The following is a 24,350-nucleotide window of genomic DNA, read 5'->3' as shown; positions in this document are numbered from 1 at the left end:
AAGGTGGTGGAACTTATAGGCATAGTGCGGAATTTTGCCGAAACAGGTCATTTTGGAATGTTTAGGCCAAATTTCAACCCCCAGTTGGAGGGTATTTGAGGTCATTTTTGCCTAATTTTTGGAATTAGCCTAATTTGAGGGCACACTAGGAGTGTTGGTTTTTGCCTAAAACCTAACTTAAAGTGGTGTTCTTGATTGGCACATGCCCGGTTGTATGCGCGCAAAATGGGAAGTCTGGAATATGAATTCAAATCAATGTAAATATGCAAATGATGCAAGAGAACACTGAAATTTTCATTAAATTGAAAGAAAAAAAAAAAAACAATTAAAATTCAATATACAACTATACAAGTAGTTAAGTATATATATCATGTATAACTATACAAGTGTAGAACATGAAACAAGAATAACCTAAGGTATGTTGTTGCCTGATGTGTTATGGTGCTCAACCTCCATCATCTCAATACCAAGTACTGTGCCTCGATGGACCCATCCTCTGTTTTTCGGCAACTTTGCCACCATCATCCTCTCCCCTAACAAAAATACATAGTCATCTCATGACATCCTTTGCCGATGGTTGTCAAAATTGCAACTTTGTATGCTTTGTCATCCATAAGCCTCATAACTCATGAGTGAGGGAAATGCCAATAGGGACATGAAATAGGCTCTGGTGGGTGTAGTGGTGCTGGCGCATATGGTGGTGGTGGACCGATTTGAATATGGACTCCGCAATTGACTCTGCTGTCGAGCCCGACCCATAATCACTGTAACTGCCACTGGAAGGCATATTCGTACCATAATGTCCATGACTGAGAGGGACACCATGAGGACCATAACCATAAGCCCCATAAGATGTGGAGCCTTTAAACTCATCCAAGCTAATGGATCCCCTCGAGCCTATCAAGTTGGCCACATCAATAGGATTGTAGAAGGACTCGTATGATGAGGTGTCATCCTTAAGAGCTATGACCATGTCGATGCTGCTTCCCCTTCCTTGCCTCCCCATTATAATCCGGATACTGTGTGGCATGTGTGAAGTGACTCTCCCCAGTGTATCTCTGGGGGCAGCGGTGTGTCTCTGGTAACGGAATTGTATACACTCTCAAAGTCTTGCTCTACCACCACGACCATTTTCTTCACCACTACCATCATCATCTCCATCATCTGTAGTCTGGTAGTCTGATCGTCATCCCCACCATCCCCATCATCATCACCATCATGTGCTTGACTGGGAGCAAGGTTGTTCGGATGCTCGAGACAGAGCGTCGAATGCACAAACTCATCATTAGTGCACTAGGGCCATCATCCAATCCTCTTCCACACAATTGGCTGCTTCCTATGCGTGTGGTTGCGCATCTTGAGATGCTATGTGTCACACCCCACCCGCCGGTCTCGGTTACCTGCCCGACAACCCGTGGGAGTGATTCATCACAGGATCCACGGTTTTAGTCTATCAACAATAATAAATACAAATAAAGACAATCAAAAGCAATAACAGTTCATTAAATGAATTAAAGGATTACAGGAGTCCAAATACTCCAATAAAATAATAAATGAAAGAATAATAAATCAAAATGAATACGAGTTCAACGGAAGCAATAAAAAAGAGTTATATTATTTTCTTTCCCGTTTCCTTTTCTAAAGCTATAAACTTAGACTCAAGTTTATCAAATTGAGGGGTCCTCCAATTCTTCTCTAAACGTTGAGCGAACTGCTTGGCAACTTGTCGTCTCTGTCCATCAATGGGTGCGATAATCGCACTCCATGCACTCGCAGGAGCTCCCGCACATGCTATCTCCATTTCCCATTGCCGGTGCCACATCCTCTTCATACGGGAAGGTTCCTTCATAGGAAACCAGTCCATCTTCCGACACATTTCCTCCATCTGTGCAGGCTAAGAAAACATATACAAATAAAGGAGTGAGTTCTAGAGAACTCAGTAAGAACAATTACAATTCCCGTCAATTATCCAACAAATCAGAAATGCATAAATGATATGAATGAGTGCAAAGCATGAATGATACTATGATTCTAACTATGCAAGTCTTTAACAGCTGACATGCTTTAAGATATAACACCAGCCCTCCTAAGGGTAAGTTTAGTCACTTTGATACCTAACTCTTGACAAAGAGAACTCGACAGGTTCTCTAATTCAAACTAAAGCCCCTATATCTAAAAACAGACTAGGCTGGTCGGGTTCAACTATGTGGGCTAACTTTAACCCAAAACCCTAGCAAGCCAGCTTGGGAGTGACAAAGGCCGATGGGCTAACGTGGGAGTGATCGTGGATCCACGGTTTTTGTCTATCAACAATAATAAATACAAATAAAGACAATCAAAAGCAATAACAGTTCAATAAATGAATTAAAGGATTACAGGAGTCCAAATACTCCAATAAAATAATAAATGAAAGAATAATAAATCAAAATGAATACGAGTTCAACGGAAGCAATCAAAAGAGTTATATTATTTTCTTTCCAGTTTCCTTTTCTAAGGCTATAAACTTAGACTCAAGTTTATCAAGATGAGGGGTCCTCCAATTCTTCTTTACTCGTTGAGCGAACTGCCTGGCAACTTGTCATCTTTGACCATCAATAGGTGCGATAAGCGCACTCCATGCACTCGCAGGAGCTCCGCAGGCTATCTCCATTTCCCATTGCCGGTGCCACATCCTCTTCATACGGGAAGGTTCCTTCATAGGAAACCAATCCATCTTCCGACACATTTCCTCCATCTGTGCAGGCTAATAAAACATATACAAATAAAGGAGTGAGTTCTAGAGAACTCAGTAAGAACAATTACAATTCCCATCAATTATCCAACAAAGCAAAATTGCATAAATGATATGAATGAGTGCAAAGTATGAATGATACTATGATTCTAACTATGCAAGTCTCTAACAGCTGACATGCTTTAAGATATAACACCAGCCCTCCTCTGGGTAAGTCTAGTCACTCTGATCCGGCAAGGACTGGTTACCCCTGTAGGGATCCTGGGTAAAATGGAAAGTCCACACCTGGCTCTCAAACCATGGCTGGGGTTAAGTCAACACTCTCTCACCACGACCATTGGTAATGAGTATTGGCGCATGTCGGGGTTTCTAATCCAATGCAAGGTCATACAGGTAACATGTCTATATGAAGTCCAGATACATCCCCTATGGCACCAACCAACTTGGTTCAGTATCCTTCGCAACCTAGGAATGAGAATCCTCACGGACTGGCTACCGCTGTTGGACTTCATTCCATAACCCTATGGTCATCCACATATTGTTGGGGCGGAATGCTCTCATGACTCCTCACGACACCCGGTCCGTTCCTTGGACGTCCATGAGCCCAACCCTAACATATGCAACCCTACCATTTACATGACTAACAATGGACCAACGTTACATCACTGTCATCACGGGTCATCCGGTTTCAATCCGCCTATCGAAAGGGTAGTAGCATGTGGGGTACCTAGCCATGCAATTCTAGACTCTACCTAAGAATGTCATCCAATAGTCATGACAGTCCTTGGAGACATCGAAGGCATGTGTCCCATTCCACAACCTTTTGATATCCCAAGCTAAGATATCCCAAAGGAATACCTCATCCATCAGAACCTCATACTAAGCATCATCAGTATATCACATCCATAATCAACAAAGTATATATATGTAAACAAGATAAACAGCAACAATACAACAAGATTAGTATGTAAAACATGATTACAACAACTTATATAATGAAAGACTAATTCTAACAGACACTGGACTAGCATGTTTAAGTCTATTCATAAAGATAGGATTGAATGTCCTTACCTGCATATAAGTAAATTGTTTGTAAAACGGAATCCGTAAACTATTATAAGACTTTCTCCTCAAATAGAGAACACCTAAACACAGGGTTATAACAATGTTTAAGTCAATTGAATCAAAATGAATCAAAACCAAAAGTCAGTTTGTCACTGTTTACCAGCTGGTCGCTCGTGCCGGTCACTTAGGTTGAGCGACCGCCACTAGTGACCGCCCCAAAAACAGAGAGTTTCAATCCGAAACTCAGGCTTCTGATCATCCGTTTTCAATCCGGATTTCGAGTGATCATAGCCTAAATCTCGAATATAACACTCCTATAGCCAATGGTGAAAGGAAACCTAACAATTACCATCATTGGATTACCTAGAACTCTCCCTTTGACTGGATTAATCCTTTTCACGAAAGCAGGGTTTCGTTTTCGGATGAATCACATCAAAAAGATTGGAAAGAGAGTTACGATTGATCAAAAGGGTAACCACCATGATGAGGGGATGGGTTAACACGAAATTGAAAGACAAAGGAGATAAAGGATGAAGGGTGAATCCATTACCTCACTCCGGAATATTAGAAACAGGGAAGGATTGATCTCCAGATCACTACCAACACTTCAGATCCGCTTTTGGCACTTCTCCGCAGCCGTTTAACCTCCAAAAACGGTAACCACGAATAAAATATTTGTAAATTGGACGAGGGTTACCTTTTATAGAAGTCAGGGGGCAAAATAGGGCAAAACCCCGAAAACAGACCAGGCGGTCGCTTGGTTTGATCGACCGCCACTAGCAACCGCCCCCATGTATTTTGCCATACAAGGGTGCTTTTGCTAGGGGGTTGATATCCAAGTACAACCTAGCCCTAAAGAAGAGATGGGAGAGATCTTACTTAATTCCGGACATCTCCAGACATCACTTGCCATCCAGAAGACCAACTACCAAGCAAGGCAGGCTCTTCAGACAGAGGATCCAGATCCATGGGTTCAAGGTATAGACCATGGACTTCTATCCGGACACTCCACAAATTTACCCGACTAGACCTTCGGGTTCTCGGACCTGTAATATGGATCTCGGGTTAGAAATATGGGGGTTATTACATCCCTCTATCCTTAAAAGAAATTTCGTCCCCGAAATTACAACGTACCTGAAGGTCCAAAAAGGTGAGGATACTTGGACCGCATCTCATCTTCTTTCTCCCAAGATGCTTCCTCAAAAGAATGTTCTTCCATCTGATCTTCACCAAAGGTATAGTCCGGTTTCTCAACTGCTTATCCTTCCAATCCAAAATCTCAGCCAATTCTTCATCATATGTCAAATCCGAACTCAAACCCTCCGGTTCATGCTGGAGCAACTGCTCCGCGCTTGCCAAGCATTGTTTTAGCATGGATACATGGAAAACATCATGCACACCAGCAAGAGACGGAGGCAGAGCCAACCGATAAGCTACTGGTCCAACTTTTTCAATAATGTCAAAGGGACCAATATACCTAGGGCTAAGCTTTCCTTTAATATTAAAACGCATGACTCCTTTCATCGGCAAAACTTTCAAAAACGCACGCTCACCAACTTGAAACTCAAGATCTGATCTTATTTTATCCGCATAAGACTTCTGTTGAGACTGAGCAGTTTTGATCTTTTTTCTAATCATATCCATTATGGTACCGGTGGTTTCAATTAGATCAGGGCCAAGAACACACCTTTCCCCAACTTCATCCCAATACAGAGGAGTTCTACAAGTCTTTCCATACAGAGCTTTAAACGGGGTCATTCCAATAGTAGACTGATAACTGTTATTATAAGCAAACTCCACCAAAGCTAGGTGGTCATCCCAGTTACCACTCATATTTATGACACACGCTCTAAGCATATCTTCCAAAATCTGTATGGTCCTTTCCGATTGGCCATCAGTCTGAGGATGATGAGCAGTACTCAAATTCAGCTGAGTACCCAAAGCTTTCTGTAGACTATTCCAGAAACGCGAAGTAAACCTCGGGTCTCTATCTAACACAATGCTAATAGGAACACCATGCAGTCTTACCACATTATCAACATAAAGCCGGGCCAACTTATCCATAGTATAGGTGATCTTCATTGAAATGAAGTGTGCCGATTTGGTTAATCAGTCCACCACCACCCACACTGAGTCATTTCCTTTGCTAATTCGAGGTAGACCTGTGACAAAGTCCATAGCAATGTCTTCCCACTTCCAACTAGGTACTGAAAGAGGTTGCAGAAGGCCGGACGAAGGCTGCCGGACAGCTTTCACACGTTGACAAGTTCCACACTTAGCAATATAGTCTTCTACATCATTCTTCATGCCAGACCACCAAAATACCCTTTCATATCATGGTACATCTTTACACTTCCGGGATGAATAGTAAAGATGGACTGATGAGCATCAGTCAAGATTTCATTTCTGAGGTCTTCAACAGCAGGAACACAAACTCTTTCTCTAAAAACAAGAGCACCATCAAAGGCTAGGGAGAAATCTTTCACATCCTTAGTCTTCGAAGTGATCAGGTCAATCTTCTTCTTCAATTCCGGATCAGTCGACTGCAGAGCAACAATTCGGTCCCTCAAACTCGGTCGAACTGACACAAGTTGCCAAAATAGCACCGGAACCTTCTGACAAAATCTCAAGTCCAAATCTAACAATGGAGAACAACAAGGACTTACTGAGAGATGTTAGATCCTCGCTTCCTCGATTACTCTTTTTACTCAAAGCATCAGCAACCACATTAGCTTTTCTTGGATGATACTGAATATCACAATCATAGTCCTTCACCAGTTCTAGCCATCTTTTCTGTCTCATATTCAACTCCTTTTGAGTAAAGAAATACTTGACTCTTGTGGTCAGTGAAAATCGATATCTTTTCACCATAAAGATGGTGACGCTAGATCTTCAGAGCAAAAACCACAGCTACCAATTCCAAATCATAAGTAGGATAGTTATGCTCATAGTTTTTCAACTGCCTAAAAGCATAAGCTACAACCTTCCCATGCTGCATCAAAACGCAACCCAAACCAACTTTAGATGCATCGGTATACACTGTCAAACCTCCAGAGTCATCTGGTATCGTTAACACCGGAGCGCGTTAGTCAACCTTTTCTTGAGTTCTTGGAAACTCTTTTCACAGGCTTCATTCCACTCAAACTTGATCCCTTTTCTTGAGCAATATTTAGCATAATGTCCTTGGCAATGAAAACATTGTGCTTGGCTGCCACTAGTCATAGGAGCCTTGCCTTTATCGGGTAGGAAATGTGGGTTGAGTAGGGGTTGTTGTTGTAGGTTTTGGTGTTGGAAGTACCGCTTAACCTCCCCGGCTTGGTATCCAAACCTTTTGTTGTTGGATGCCAATAATTCTTCTGCACGTAGAGCCTTTTCAAAACAATCCCACACGTTCTCTACATCCAAAACGCCAATGGTCCTATTGATTTCAGGCCGTAAACCTAATCTGAAACGTGACAAGATTTGGATCTCCCTCTCTTGAATTCCTGTACGAGAGAAAGAGAGTCAAATTGTTCCATATATTTTGCAATTGACAAGTTTCCTTGACGAAGAGACTTTAACTTGTCTTGTAGTCATAATCGAAAAGTAGATGACAAGTAATTATCTCTCAGTTCTTCCTTCATTTCCTTCCATGTAGTAGGAGCTCTACCACAATCTTCCAACTCATATTCACGAGTTCTCCACCATTCATGTGCAACTCCAATTAGCTTGGTACATGCTAGCTTCATCTTTCGTACCTCCGATAGTTCATACCAACCAAAATAGTCATCCAACGCTGCCAACCAATCAAAAAACACTTGAGGATCATGCTTACCCGAGTATTCTTTGAGTTCAAGCTTAACCTTGTGAGTCTCACCAACATGCCTATTGAATGTAGGTTGTTCTCCAGCGAAATAACTTCGTAGGTGCTCCTCAAAAGTTGGTTGCACAATTGGAATCCTTTGGAGTCCTCTCCCCATATTTCTCAGAGTAGAAATTGGCTACATAATGAGTTGGATGGGATTCTTCACCAAGTGGAGGGTGAGGAGCATGAGTAGAGGCGACAACTCTGGGCTCCCTTTTTGAGAACCTTTGGTCCATTTGCTTCTTGTTCGCAGTGATTTGGTTGCTAAGTTGTTGAAACATCTCCATCATTGCCACCATAGGATTAGTTGGACTGGATGGTCTAGAATTTTCACTTGCTGTCGTGGTTCTGATACCAAATAATGTAGTACTATATTTGATTGATCAAAACAATAACCAAATAGGACCTTTCACAGGGAATCAATTTCAGATTTGATAGACTTAAGATGAAACAGAATTCAGATGTGAAAGAGGGTTGAAACTAGAATGGTATTATAAGGATAATAGCATCACAATTCACGTTGAATAGATCTTCAAAACAGGGGCAGAACTATGATGAAGAAATTGAAGGGACAATATGAAAGAATTGAGAATAACAATGTAACACCCGGGCTTCACACCGCAAGGTGGATCAATTGGATCGAACACCAACCTACCTTGATCAAACACAAGGTTTCTCCATAGAGAAGGAATGCTAATAAAACAATTTGTTTTCAATTGATGAGTTGTGTCTTCACCTCTTAAATAAGCCTCTTTATATAGCATTCTAAAGATACATAAACATTAATGGTAACATCCAGCCACTAACTAACACCACCTACCTATTAATAACTCAACTACTACCTAACTCTTGACAAAGGATAACTCCTTTGACAATGAGTTCTTTTATTTTCAAAGCACAATTTCTTTTATTGACTTTTCAAGAACTAGACTTGGGCTTAGGTTTAGACCATGGAGATCAAAATATGTGGGCTAACTTTAACCCTCTAAAACAGTACTAGCCCATGAAAGTCATGGGCCCGATTTGGGTGATAGCTTTAGGTCTTTGATGGACCTAATCCAATGGGCTTATTCTTTTTTAAATATGTCTTCAATTCTGTATCAGTGTAGTTATAACTATATATGAAATTAATCATTTGTCTTGCTTCCCCCACTTCGCCCTCGACAATTTTGATCTTCCCAATATCCTTCAACATGAGGTTAACATAGTGTGCTGCATAGGGTGTTCAAATAGATGATACTCAACTGACCTCATCATCATCTCACCTACTTTTTTAAAGTTGGAGCCATTATTGGCGATGATCTGCACAACATTCTCTTGCACCAGCTCTTCCATCACGTTCTGTAGGAGTCCAAAGATCTATCTGTGGTCTTTCACCAGTTTGAAAGTACAACAGCACCACCACCACCACCAACAATAACAATAAGCTTTGTCCCAATTAAATGGGGTTGGCTACATGGATTCTTGCCTTCCAATTAGTTTTGTTTGAGGTCATGTTAGATACGAGGCCTAAGATATGCATATCCTTTCTCACCACTTCCTTCAAGGTTATCATCGGTTTGCCCCTAGCTCTTCCAGTTTCTTCAATATGGATTATATCACTTCTCCATACAGGGGAATTTATAGGCCTCCGTTGAATGTGGCTGTGCCACCTCGAATGACTTTCTCCTAGCTTATCATTTATGGGAGTTACTCTGAGACCAACTCTAATATGATCATTCCTTATCTTATTTTTCTTAGTTTTGCCACTCATCTATCTCAGCTTCCTCATTTCTGCTACACTGAGTTCATCTATATGATTCTTTTTAATTTTAATTTAAAAGCCTAACACTCTACATCGTACATCATAGCTAGTCAAATGATGGCTATAGAATTTTCCTTTAAGCTTTAATGGAATACGTCAATCGCACAAGACCCCGGACGCACCTCTCCATTTCATCCACCCTATTTTAATTCTTTGGGAAACATCATCCTCGATATTACCTCTTTTATTTATGATTGAATTTAGGTACGTAAAACAATCACTTTGAGGAATCTCCTTATTGTCAAGTTTCACCACCTCATCGTCTGACGATCTTAACTGAAGTTACAAACTAGATATTTTGTCTTCATTCTACTTAGTTTAAAGCCTGTTGATTCCAAAGCTGCTCTCCATGATTCTAGCTTGGTATTATTTCCCACTTGAGTCTGATCTATCAACATAATATCATCAGCAAAAAAATACACCAAGTTACCTTGTCTTGAATGTCTTTGGTTAATTAATCTATTATAAATACAAATAGATATGGGCTTAAAGTTGATCCTTGATTTTGCCCAATTGTAATTAGGAATGCATTACTTTGTCCCCCCACTGTTCTTACACTTGTCACTGAACCATTATATATATATATATATATATATATATATCCTTAACTATATCCACATATTTACTTGCAATACTTCTTTTCTCTAGTACTTGCCAAATTAACTCTCAAGGAACTTTATTATAAGCTTTTTCTAGATCAATAAATACCATATGAAAGTCTTTTGTACACTCTTTATACCTTTCCATAAGTCTTCTAATTAGGTAAATAGCCTTTGTTGTAGATCTTCCCAGCATAAACCCAAATTAATTCTTCATACTTGTGGTTAAGTGTCTTAAACGAGTTTCAATTACTCTTTCTCATAATTTCATAGTATGACTCATTAGTTTAATGACTCTATAGTTATTATAACTTTAAATATCTCCTTTATTTTTGTAAATTGGAATCAAGATGCTTCTCCTCCATTCATCTGGCATTTTCTTTGTGCTCATAATCTTATTAAACAACTTAGTCAACCAAGCTAGCATGTGGGTTCCTAAGCTCTTTTATACTTATTGGGATTTCATCAGGACCTTGTGTCTTGCCTAGTTTCATCCTCCTTAGTTCTTCTTTTACTTCGGACATTGAAATTCTTTATATATGTTTGAAAATTGGGGCCTTGGTAAATGATGTAATCTTCTGAATAATAGACGTTTGAAGTATGCTCGTTTAATAGTTTAGAGAAATAGATTTCCCATCTCTTCTTAATGTCCTCATCACATACTAGTACTTTACCATCTCTATTTTTAATTCATCTAATATGGTCAAGATCTCTAGCTATTTTATAATTAGATTTTTCCTTCCTGTCCAACTTATTGCATAACTCTTCATGCTTCTTCTCCCTTGCTTTTCCCGCAATTTTCTTAGCTTAATTTCTAGCCAACTTATACCTTTGAATATCCTCAACTTCCTTAGTTCTTTGCCATGTTGTAAAACTAGCTTTCTTATTCCTAATGGCAGCTTGAACCTCATTATCCCATCACCAAGTCTCTTTATAAGAATGAAGCTTTCCTTTTGATTCACCTAAGACATCTTTAGCCACCTTTTTGATACACATAGCCATCTCATTCAACGTCGCATTAGTGTACCCCTCAAAATTCCACTTTCTTTGTTTGATTACTTTATTAGCGAAGGATTTCAAGCACTTTCCTTTAAAGTTCCGCCATCTTATCCTGGTATAGTTAACCTTGTACCTTTTATGAGTTTTTAGGGTTAGGCATTTATCCAAGACCACAAGTTTATATTGTGGAATTATGTTTTCACTTGGTATCACCTTGCAATCATTGCACAATAATCTATCAGCCCTTTTAGTTAGGAAGAAATCTATTTCACTTCTTTGATGTCCACTTTTGAAGGTAATGAAATGCTCATTTCTCTTTTTGAAGCAAGTATTTACAATAGATAGATAAAAAAAAAAACAAAAACTCTAAAATTGAGATCCCTTCCTCATTCCTCTCTCTTAAACCATATCCTCCATGTACACTCTCATAGCCTATTTGATCTTTTCCAATATGTCCATTTAGATCACCCCCTATGATAATCTTCTCTCATTGATGAATTCCTTGCATTAATCCATCCATATTTTCCCAAAATTCTAACTTTAGACTTCCATCCAATCCTATTTGAGATGCATATGCACAACTTATATCTATAATCTCTTACAAGATTGATAGCAAGAATCCTATCATCTACTCTTTTAATATCCGCCATATCATTCTTAAAATCTTTATCCGCTATTATACCTACTTCACTTTTATTAGTTTTATCCCCAGTATACCAAAGTTTAAAGTCATCCAACTCTTTAGTGTTTTTACCCTTCCATCTAGTTTCCAGAATGCAAGCTATATTAATCCTTCTTTTCTTCATAATATCAGTCAATTCTAAGGTCTTACTTATTAAAGATCCTTTATTCCAAGATGCCAATCTAATTCTACACTTTTGGACTAGCTTCTTTACGGCACTCGTCTGGCATGGGAACCCTTGCCTTATCTCCGCATCCCGGCTCCAATGCGATGTATCGTTTACAGGGGATGCCCTAGTATAATGTTTATCATATAAGGTCGAATCCATAAAAAGGGTTTGGCTTTTTTTTTTCTAGCACTAGTTGCCGACGTGACGCACCAACCCTCCTTTACCTGGGCTTGGGACCGGCAACAAACATTGGCGGAGCAAAAGCTCAAAAATAATTAAATAAATTATTTTGCCAAAATTTTTTTGACACTGTGAGTTTGTAGATTAGCCCACAATGTTCAACATAGCCATCCGACAACATTTCATGCGTTTTGGAAAAATCAAGTTTAGAGAAGTGTGGTTACATCTAAGATGAAAGTCTTCTAGATTCTAGCAAAATGCCGCTTAATCGACATGATACATGCGTTCTGCAAGAATCACACAATAGCTACCCCCATATGTCGAAGATTGACTAAAAAAGTGCAAGAGTCATGGTAGAAGAAGAGAAAAGCTTTGAATTAAGGGTCGAAATTTCACCTAAATGTGTTGAAATTTTGAATTTGGTATGGCTTTATAGCTGGATTCTCAGCTATGAATCGCCAAGAAATTTGCTGTAAAATGAGATTTCAACCAACTATTGAAGTTTCGACCGTTAGGCGAAATTTCGCCACAATTTTGCTGAAATTTTGACGGCATTTACAACTTATCGGTTTCCGTTTCTCTAGATGTCGAAATGACGAAATTTTAGTAAATTTCATTGAAAAGTAGTACTGTGCTTATAGGTGAGTGCTTGAAATCTTTCACTCTATGAAGTAGTCAAACAAGGAAAGTGGAAATTTATGGGGTGCACTAATACAATGTAGAATAAGATAACTTCGTGTATTAGGAAAGTGGCTAAAGATGTCATAAGTGAATAAAAAAAGAAAGCACCCTTCTTATAGAGAGATGTGGTTGTGGAATAGTGAGGTTCTAGTAGCCATTAAGAATAAGAAAGCTAGGTTTAAGACATGACAAAGGACTAAGGATGTAGAGGTTTTGCAAAGGTATAGTTTGGCTGGAAATGAAGTTAAAAAAATTGTGCGAAGAAGTGTGAAGATCAATATAATAGGGTAGGCATAATGGAAGGGGAAAAACCATCTATAAGATAGCTAAAACAAGGGGAGCAAGTAGGGGTGTCAATTTAGCCCTGACGGCCCTGAGCCGCCTTGAGCCCGCCCTGAGCCCGAATGGGCTTGGGCTCAAGATTTTGGCCTTGAGGGCGGTTAGGGCCAAAATATTCTGGCCCTGACTAGGGCTATGGGTGGACTTGGGATTATTCTTTGGCCTGTCGGGCTTGTCCTGACCTATCCCTGATTTTTTGCCCTGACCTTGGCCCTGATTTTGGCCCTAACCTTGGCCCTAATTTTGTCCCTGATGCTTGATCTCAATTAATTAGGAACATGGACAAGGATAAGGCCAATTAGAGCCAGGGCCAAGTATAGGGTCAATCAGGGCGAGGGCTGCGCTAGGGCCAGGGCCAGAGACATGGCCAATTAGGGCCAGGGCTAGGGCCAAGGCCAAGTATAGTGCCAATCAGGTCTAGGGCCAGGGATAGGGCTAATCAGGGCTAGGGACAGGGCCAATCAGGGCTAGGGAGAGGGCCAATCAAGGCTAGAACCAAGGACAGGGCCAAAGACAGGGCCAATCAGAACACGAATGGGCTTGGCTTGGCCCTGTAGGGCTTAGGGTCAGGGACAATAATCCTTGGCCTTGAATTAGGGTCAGTGCGGGAATGGGCTTAGAGTATAATATATAGGGCTGGGCTTGGGATTGCAAAAGCCTGGTCCAGCCCGACCCTGTCGCAGCCCTAGGAGGAAGAGTAGAGATTATGTGAACCAAAATTCAGCCCCCGCCCTGAACCCTTGGAGTGGGCCCCAAGGCCACTCCAAAATGGTGCACCTGGGGCCGGCCGGACCCTCCAAGATGGGTAGGTTGGTCCATCCCAGCCCTAGCTAGTTGCTGATCTTAATTTTCAAAATTTTCTTTTTAATTTTTCAGAAAAGTTTTGGTTACTTGTGAATCTTGTTTGAGTTAACGATAATTTTTTGAGTCCTTGGGAGTCTTCTTTAAAATAAGGCCCTCGCAAGTCTTTATTTACAAGAAGAGTTCCTTCTGTATTTGAGTCTTAGAGGAATCTATTGTCAAGGAGATTCTGTTAGATCTCTTAACTATTTATTCAGACGGTTGAGATTATTTGTAAGGGGATCCTAATCTATAAAAGAAACCCGCTTAGGATTGGAGTCTTTTAGTAGGGTATAAATAAGCCTATTCTTTCTTTGTGATGGTTAAGTCTGAATTAATAAATTTATCTAAGAATTAGCATCCAAGAAAGGTGCAGCAGGGTCCTATTTGGGTAGGACCTTGCAGTTGTTTAGATTTCTGAAATCTCTACCTTCTTCCTGCGATTCAGCAAGCAGTCCAGCAACACCACAGCGGCTTCCTTCTCAAGTCAGGTATAACAGTCCCTCCCCACTGCCCTAGCTCCATCGCAAGCCATTTCCTCTCCCTCCCCTGCAGTTTCAGCATACCCAGCCCCTCACAACCCTGCGACTGCTCCAAGATCCCCTACCCTCCTCTCCTTGCGGCAGCCTCTGTGCTCCCCTTTTCTGTATCTTTTTTATTTTCTATTTTCTATTTTTTAATTTATTTTATATTCTGGTTCTTGTGGCAGTATTGAGAAAACAGGAGGGGAAAAAAAGAAGAAAAAGAAAAAGAAACAACTGAAACAGTAATAAAGAAAATAAAAGAAGAAAGAAAAGAAACAGGATAAAAGAAAAAGAAGAAGAAAGAAAGACAAGAAAAGAAGAAAGAAAGAAAGAAAGAAAGGAAAAGAAAGAAGAAAGAAAGATAGGAAGTTGCAAGAACTTTTCCCTTCCTAACTGCAGGCCTTCCCTACTCTTTTAATTTCCCTTCCATTTTTTTCCTTAGTTCTTCCTTTCACTTGAGGTTTTGCAAAACTCTGATCTTTTCGCATCCCATACCAATTTTCTTAGAATCCTCAATTTCCCTTTTCCCAATTAAACCCAACCCATCTAGTTTTGTTAATTGAGCTTTCCCATTTAATTTTATAGTGATCCTTTTCATCCCATATCAATTTAAATTAATTCTTACCCTACCATAATGATCCAAAGTCTCCCCATGGGAATATAGTAAAATTCTTAATTTTCCCTATCAATAGGATCCTTATTTTGTCTCCTTGTCCTTCCCTACAAATCATAGATATCCCACTATATTATCTATTCCACCCATAGAATTTTAGATCTAGGATCCTGCTAACGTACTGGATCCAACTAAAGGGATCCTTCACTAACTACGACTCCTAACTAGACTAGGACTCTGTTGTAACTTAACAACCAAGGACTCAAATCCAAAAGCAAAAGTAGATCTACATTCCTAATAGGATTCTGAATCAAACTAGGTCAGTTTGGGTTTTGATAAGTTGATGTAACCCTGGATTATAGGGCAAGTGATACAATCTTTTCTAAGAACCAGCACGCTCTCTAGGGCTTAAACCCTGCAGTTCTAGGTCAGGAACTCATTGGACAGCAGCTAACTTGCACCCAAACTAGAAACCATTCGGATAGGTTTGATTTCCAAGCTTGGATCTAGGTATAGGTGAGGACGAGGTTCATTGGAGAGGGATTTTAGGGTCAGGCCAGGCTAGGGTTTTGGTCCATAAAATAAGAAAAATATTCTGTCTTAAGCAAAATTGTAATTGCAGAAATTTTCCTAAGTTAGGGTTTGTGAAATTTGGGGTTTTGCAACAAGGTTTCTAAGGTTAGGTTGATGTGAACACAAGGACCCCCTAGCCAAAAGCTCAAGTAGGGTCCCCAGGATGGCTATAGAAACCATCCGGAGCTGGCCGAACCCCTTCTTGGGGGTATTTTGGGCATTTTAGCTCTTATTTTATTTCTGAATTTATTTTTAATGTTTTCCAGAATTTTTGTGGAGTCAAGATTGTTAAGTTGAGTGAGGTTTGGATTTGTTTAAAGAGTCGAATTTGATTTCAAAATTCTTTTAGGTAAGATTCCTTATCTTATTTGTTAGGGGATTTGGATAAGAGTCCAGTCCAATATGTGCTTTTGAATCAAGAGGCTTTAATCTAAGTAGAACGAAGACATAATATATAGTTTGTAACTTTATTCATGATCATGCAGACGATGAAGTGGTAAAACTTGACGATAAGGAGATCCCTCAGAGTGATTGTTTTAGGTACCTTGGTTCAATCATAAATAAAAGAGGTGATATAGAGGATGATGTTTCCCAAAGAATTAAAATAGGGTGGATGAAGTGGAGAGGTGCGTCCGGGTCTTGGTGATCAATGTATTCCATTAAAGCTTAAAAGGAAAATTTTGTAGGGCCATCATTCGACCAGCTATGATGTACGATGCTGAGTGTTGGGATGTTAAAAAAAAATCATATAGATAAACCCAGTATAGTAGAGATGAGGATGCTAAGATGGATGGGTGGCAAAACTAGGAAGGGTAAGATAATGAATGATCATATTAGAGTTGGTCAGGGAGTTGCTCCCATAAGTGATAATCTTCGAGAAAGTTGTTTGAGGTGGCACGACCACATTCAATGGAGACCTATAAATGCCCTTATACGGAGAAGTGATATAATCCAGATTGAAAGATCTAGAAGAGTTAGGGGCATATGTAATATAACCTTAAGTGAAGTGGTGAGAAAGGATATGCATAGCTTAGGCTTTGTATCTAGCATGGCCCCAAACAAAATTGTTTGGAAGGCAAGAATACATGTCGCTGACCCCATTTAACTGGGACAAGGCTTATTGTTGTTGTTGTTGTTGTTGTATTATCCCATCTGTAAAGATATCCCAGTTGGAGTCCGTGTCTATTATTTTAGGCTATAAATAGCCTCTTCATGCATTAATATTTTCAGTCTTGGATGAATTAATGAATTGATTGTTTGAGTATTAGGGTCTTTTGTGTGGGTAGGCCCTCGTTGAATGAAAAGTCTTTGAAGTTGTTCATTATCTTCTTCAATTCGGCTTCTCTCAAGAGATCAAAAAGCATCCAACCAACCATTCCGGCAAGTATCGCCAATCTCCAAGTAAGTACAGCAGCCTTCCCACCCTTCCCCCCTCTTTTGTGCAAACCGTGGAAGCCCTCTCCTATCAACTGTAGCATTGCCAGCCCCTCCCCTCTTGTTTGACCCAGGAACCCACTCCCAAACCCATCACATACACCTTCTGCCCTGTCCCCCTTCAACTATAGAAGACCTTACCTTCCCCCTCAGCACTTTGTGGCCCTCCCTTTCCCCCTCTTCCTCACGGAAGCGTTATCCCATTCCCATTAGGAGTCCCTCATCCCCAGCCCCTTTCAAGTCCCTTTCACTCCCATTTGAGTCGCATAAGCCCCTAGGAGCCATCCCTACTGTTATTTTCTTCCAAGCAGCCCTACAACCCTAACCTTAGAAGACCCTGCACTTCATTTTCAACCTTGGAATTCTGCAGAATTTTTAATTTCCCAGAAATATGATTTTGTTAAAGTTTGATCAGCTGGAACTCAATCTAGTTGAAAGGACAGCAATAGAGTTAGATCTGGACAGCAGAACAGGCAAAACAAAACCTTCTCCCACCTTAGCCAAGACCCTAGTTTGCCCTAGAATTTCAAATTTCAAATCTGAATTTTGAAATCCAATAGATCTCTGATCTGACATTTGTATTCAGGAGGCTTAGGTTGCTGTTAGAAACCCTAAAAATCTTCTATCTTTGCTGGAATTTCCTGGGAACCGTGGTCTCAAGAAATTACCAGAATACCCCTAACCCTAGACCTGGTTTACATCATAGGGTTCAGGTTAGGGTTGAAGTCCAAGGTAGAAAGAGTGTGGGAGATGGTAGTCCTAACTCCTAAGAGGGTTTAGGGTTTGGTTGAGGGGCTAGGAAGATATGATTGTTTTAGATGAAACCAGGGTTTAGGGTTTCTTGAGGAAGAAGATTAATTGTAGGAAACTTTAAACTAGTGGAATGGTGTCCTACTGATGAAGATGGAAGTAAGGATGAGCCTAGGGGAGAGGTGTGATCCTGTTAGTGGAGGGGGAGGGGAATGGGGTAGGGAATTGCAGGGTTTTTTGTGGGATGGAGGGTTGCTGTTGTGCCGCAAGGAACAAGGGGAATGGAGGAGCTGCAAACTGTAGGGAGAAAGGGGGAGGATGGGTAAGGGTTGGGGAGTCACTGTACTTGTGGAAGATATTCCTTGAAGATTTACAGAAGTTCAGAGGCTTCAATGGCTTCTGCAGGTTTAGGGAAGAAGAAACACAAATCTGAAATTGCAGAAAAATAAGAAAACTCCAAAACGCAGGTCTTGGGCTCTCCCCCAACTCTAAGTCTCCCTCAATGCTCTTCTTTATTCAATTCATCAAATCTGATTTGTTTCATGGTATGAGGAGCTATTTATAGCCTTGTTACATTAAAGGAAACTAACTAGGACCCAGCAAAGGAAACCTACTTAAGAACTGGATTCCAACTAGGACTCCTACTCGGACAAGGACTCTAACCAATTGACCAACCAAAAAACAAAAAGTAGATCCTTGCTCCTAGAGTATTCTGGATTTTTCTAGAGCAGTTTGGAGGTGGGGAAATGACCAAATTACCCTTCATAGGGTTCTGTCACCCCTTGGGTGCACCAATAGGGGCCTGTTTTGGGCTTAAATTTTGAGGGGCCCTATAGTTACCAATCCTTGTTACATCACTAGGGGACCCAAAATGACCAACCCGTATACTGGCCGAAATTCCCTGGGTTGATGGTGGGGCCGCAGGGTATTGGTAACCTCCCTGATCCCCTTTGGGTGGTCCTAGATCCGGTTCTCATCACCCCTCTTCTCACCATTGATTTTTATTTTCTGTCTTATTCTGAATATCCAAAATCCCTACTTGATCCCCCATTGGTTCATTAGACCTATGATTGAGCCTCTGTTGAACCTGCAACTAAGGCTCCATTAACCCTGTGACTAAGCTTCCATTAAACCTTCATTAAGCCTACAATTGAATTTTTATTTATTTATTTATTTATTTATTTGGGATGAATGCCTACAATTAAACTTAAAACTCTATTTCTAGCCATCAAAATCATAGTTGTCACAGTTCCAAGGCAATCCAAGGTGTTTACGGTAGTTGAAGCACTTTGATTTTTAAGGTGCCTGTCTAGGCGGTAGTGAGACAGTTATGGCTGTCTAAGTGTTCATCCTCCTTCCCTGGCTTTTCTAACATGAATGCACCAATATTTAAGTAAGGGAAATATCGAATAAAAATAATTTACTGTGATAATATCTGACATAAGTGTGTCAGAGAACTTGGTCTGATACCATTTAAACAAGTGCAAGGCCCCCACAGTAATGCGACAGCCACCTAAACCTTTATAAATCTGCCTGGACGCCACAATGGTGCCTTTGACACCTAAGCAACGTGTTGACAACAATGATTAAAATACCTTCCCTTTCACAGGATTGTATCTTCCCTACCAAGACACCATTTGCTTCCGATCGTACAGTCCTTGACTTCCTCCTAGGCTCTTTGACCTTAAAACTCCTAGATCTCCTCAACCAACCTAAAATTTAGGAGTTCTAATCTAACAATCAGCATCCCCCCAACTTGACTGGAATCCCTTATTATCCCTTTCATCTTCATCGTTAAACCTTAAGCCCCAAGTACTAAACCCTTTAAGCTAGACCCCTCCTTTTCGGCATACTTGAACTTCCTTGGTGTTGGTTCTTTTTAATTGATCTTGGCAGATATTCATCCCTTGGTGATCTCTTCACTCTAATGCTACACTATCCTTTTTCTCACCATCCGGAGAAAAGCTTTTTATTCTGCCTGCCTTTGTACTAAGAGCCCCCCTACATTTGCATGAGTGGCTTTTTCAGGTAATTTTATTTATGGCACTACAGGTAAGCTTGTATTCAGAGCTATCTCTCATATTTGGTTGGAGCAAAATCTCTGTAGAGGCACCTACATATCCCATCTTTCAACTTGATTTGGAAAGCCATCTTGTTTGATGTTTGGTCCAAAACTTCTCTTGTTACCCCCTAAGCCTTTGATGTACCCAAGGGAGGGCACATTATATTTACATGGGGATTAGATTCTTCTCTCCTCCTCCACCCTCTAGCCTGGGAATTAGTCTTACACAGGGTGCAACCCCCCCCCCCCTCCAGCATATGAAACCTCTCCCTTCACCTGTTTTGGGATATTGATGATGGTTATTTTATTCAGAAAAAAAGAAAAAAGAAAAATTCAAAATGCATGTCATGGAAGGATAAAATTCTCATCAATGGTTGGTTATAATATGCAATATTTTTGTAAAATAAGTGAATATATACTTTCTGTTCCTTCAGCCAATAAAACGGAGGAAGGAAGGTGAAGAAAAGCGAATGACCCAAGAAGAGATGCTTCTGGAAGCTGCACAAACAGGTTAGGTCAATAAGGTCCACTGTTGTGGATGACTAGTGACTTCTCATATCCCCTCCCTCACTTTGTGCGCGTGTGTGTGTATGTCTTGGTGGTTAACAGTTATACTGACATGAAATGATATACTCCAGAAATCATGAACTTGAGGAACTTGGAGCGTGTGTTGGCAAGGGAGGAAGAAGTTAAGAAAAGAGCAGTTGTGCACAAAGCATCTTATAGTGGTCCTCAGCTACGATATTCTTCAAGAAATGGCAAGTTTCTTATTTTTTTCTCTAATTTTGATTTCATTTTCTGACAGTGCAACATAAAGAGAAAGTGAAGGTGGTGAAGTTGCTTGCTGCATTGGATAGTCATTGGATTGTGTTATGATATAAGTTCCACCAACTGCTTTTCATGTTGTGATATACATATTTATTGGCATTTATCTCAGGTCAACTATTTCTTGAATTCAGCAGAGGTTTGTCGTTTCAATCAGAAATCTGTACAACATCAGCTTCATGTAAGTACTGATAATCCTTCTTTATCCTGTCTTAAAATGCATCGGTGCACCTTTTTAGACATTGAATTTATCCCCTTGGTTCAATAAAATTATGCTTGGTTCTGTGTTTTGTGAATTTTTACCAATCTTTCAGGATATCCATTAGCTTAAATAACAAATGTCAAGATGCATAGGTAACTAGGGACCCCTTGAGTTCCAAGGTTGACCACCAGTCTTATGAATCTGAGGCAGAACTTAAGCAACAAGAGAAGTTATGTTAATGCAGGATGATAATGTAAATGGGTACCGGGAAGTAGCCTTAGGTGGAGCTGGGGTCATGTAGGATTCTAGGTATTGGGCCTTGGAACCCATGGGCTTTGCATCTATAGGCCACTTTTAATGGCTTATCAAGGGAGAGTATGAGAATTGCTTCAATACTTAAGTTTTGCTGATGATAATGTTTTGGTAGATTAGACACTAGGAGGGATTGATAGCAAGTTAGAATCATGGGAGGCAACTTTCAATCAAAAGGCTTTAAACTAAAAAGAACGATGACAAAATAAACTTTGGTCGTAATTGGACGAATGAGGTGGTAAGACTTGATGAGAAGGAAATTCCTTAAAGCTATCATTTTATTTACCTTTCCTCAGTTGTAGATTAAAAAAGGTGATATAGAGGATGATGTTTCTCAAAGAATTAAAAATAGGGTGAGTGAAGTGGAGAGGTACATTTGGAGTCTTATGTGATTGATGTATTTCTTTGAAGCTCAAAGGAAAATCCTATGGGACCATTGTACAACCAGCTATGATGTATGGTGTAGAGTTTGGGCTGTTAAGACTTAAGAAGAGTCATATTAAACTCAAGGTAGCTTAAATGAGGATGTTAAGATAGATGAGTGGCTAAACTAGGAGGGATAAGATAAGGAATGATCATATTAGAACTGGACTAGGAGTTGATCCGATAAATGATAAGATACGAGAAAGTCAATAGAGATGGCACGGCCACGTTCAATAGAGGCCTATAAATGCCCCTGTGCAGAGAAGTGGTTTATTCTAGATTAAAGGAATCAGAAAATCTAGGGGCAGACCTAAGATAACCTTTAAGAGAAGTGGTAAGAAAGGTTATGCGTAGCTTAGGCATTGTATCTAGTATGGCCTCAAATAAAGTTGATAGGAAGGCAAGGATCCATGTAGCCAACCCTATTTAGTTGGGAAAAGGCTTTGTTGTTGTTTGAAACTTGAGCTGGTTGAAACAACGGTTCTAATTAAGTTAGCATGCAACTAAAACGTGACTAAATATTGAGGTCCAAAAACTCGTTTCACCTCAGTGTTTCAATCTTACTCGGATAACTAATACAAAAAGCTTTGTGCAACATGCAGAAATATGGTATTTTACTACCAAATTTTGATGCGTTATTTCAATTTGTTTTAGACTAAATTGATGCCTAAAACATCTTGGCATTCCTCTTTGAGGCTATGCTAACACATTTAAATGATCATATTGCAAAAAAGGCTACCTAAATTGGTGTTTAGTATCAACACCCTTGATTGGCAATAGTCTATTGAATTCTCGTATATAATTACACATTTATGCATTGGCTAAGTATTCAATGGTATAAATAATAAGCACTTTAAATTTTGGAATAAGTAATGAAGTGAACCAATAACATACTGTTCAAAGTGTCCGTCTCGAGATTGGCACTTGCTAGCCCTAGTCCTCGAGATGGAGTTTTCCTTTTCTGTTTTGTCTTCTGGAGTCCTAGTTTGATTAGGATTGGATTATTAGGAAGTCCTATTTTATGTTTGTTCTGTTTTCTTTATCCTTCACAAAATTCTTCACCCATTGATTAAGTGGGTGAACCTGGTGCCAAAGGCTTCGGCAGAAGTAGAGTCCCTGGGGGGGGGGGGGGGCAGTTTTCCTATGTAGTCTTATCCCAACAAGTTTTGTTAGGAGGCTGTTCCGATGCCTTGACGTCAGGGCTGCAGCTGTGGACCACCAATCGCTGCGCCAAGGCCCGCCTTCAAAAGGCTGAGTCAGATATGCCCAATAACAAAGGGAGTAAGGCAGAAACAAACTCAGAAAATCTTTTGCAGATTGTTGTGACAGAAATCTGTGGTACTATTGCACATAACTTTTGGACAGGAGTTGAAAGCAGTTTTCCAATCCTCAATAACCAGTAACAATGAGTGTCGTAGTCCCTTTTCATCAGTCATGAACTAGTCTTCCCAAGGGAAAGCCAGATTACAGCATAAGGTGCTGCACCCTTTTGACCAAAACTGTAGAGGATCTTAACACAGAGCCTGATGCAGGGAGTAGAGCAGTCCTGGTGCTTCAGCTCTAATACCATGGTAAGAAATAAGAAATATATTAGTGAGAATGGATGAGGAGAATAGTTGGAGGTGTGAAACCTCATTTTAGATTGTGAGGAAAATACAGAGTGTTAGAAAACAAGCATTAAATAATCAAAACAGCAGCTGAACTTGAACAAATAAAAGAGAGAAGAAGAAGAAGAGAAGAGAGATGAAGAACTAGTAGAAGAGGCTCGTGATTCTTGCTTAAGAGTCTAGAATCACAAAGCCCTTTTATTTATAGCTTCTAATGAATCTAATACAACTTGAGAGACAAGTAATTGTCCTCTAGAAAAAGGAAACAAAATATTACAACTTTAGTAACTTCCTAACTCCTAAAATAGAAAGTTTTGAAAATAGAAACTACCACAAAAATAGAAACTATACTTTCTAAAAACTCCCAAAACTTATGTAGCAAGACTCCCACATTAAAAATAGAACTATAATAAAAACAATAGCATAATACTGTTCACGTGAACAGTAAAAGCTGTTTTTACTGTTCATGTGAACAGTAAAAACACTGTTCACATGAACAGTAACGTGAACAGTAAAACTACCAAATTTACATATACTTCAACACTTCCCCTCAAGCTGGAGTGTACACAAAGAAAACTTCAGCTTGCACAATAAGAATAAATTTGAAAAGTAGCACCAATCTTGAATCGTGTAGCAATGGCAGATGTCGATAAACACTGAGAAAACTTCACCCAGGAGATAGTCAACAACAACTTTAAAAAAAACTTTAATTCTTCATGTCAATAGAACCATACAATATTGAGAACAATCGATGATGTTGAAGACAAACAAAGTCCATAAGTATAGCAAGATCAAAGACACTATCCATATAATGCCGGTGGTAGGGAGAAATATCCACACTAAATCTTCAAAATTGTAACTCCAAAGTCCAAATAAATGCTTCGCAAGAAGCCAAGTTGTAGGTAGGCAAAAGGCACTATCCATATAATGCCCGTAGTAGGGAGACATGTCCACGCTAAATCTTCAAAATTGCAACTCCAATGTCCATATAAATGCTTCGCAAGAAGGCAAGTAATAGGTAAAGTATGGGTAGGTAAAAGGCAATATTGATTACTGTGGACCAAGTAGGTAGGTAAAAGACAGTATAGGTTA

General features: G+C 39.9%; 1 protein-coding gene across 1 annotated transcript in view; it reads left to right on the top strand.

Moving 5' to 3' along the window:
* SWC2 (DNA binding protein SWC2) overlaps nt 1–24,350 on the top strand; it is a gene marked incomplete at its 3' end in the record, with an annotated part of 39,314 nt that overhangs the window by 4,329 nt on the left and 10,635 nt on the right. Inside the window, 3 exon segments of the mRNA XM_089144584.1 lie at nt 20,324–20,399; nt 20,528–20,647; nt 20,827–20,895. Of these exon segments, the coding sequence (XP_089000710.1) occupies nt 20,324–20,399; nt 20,528–20,647; nt 20,827–20,895 (265 nt within the window).

Source organism: Hakea prostrata, chromosome 2 (genome assembly GCF_041222555.1).
Source record: "Hakea prostrata isolate BN-2017 chromosome 2, UWA_Hpros_2, whole genome shotgun sequence".
In the NCBI taxonomy this organism is placed as follows: domain Eukaryota; kingdom Viridiplantae; phylum Streptophyta; class Magnoliopsida; order Proteales; family Proteaceae; genus Hakea; species Hakea prostrata.
The sequence above is the reverse complement of the archived record's forward strand: the minus strand, read 5'-3'. Positions and strand labels throughout refer to the sequence as shown.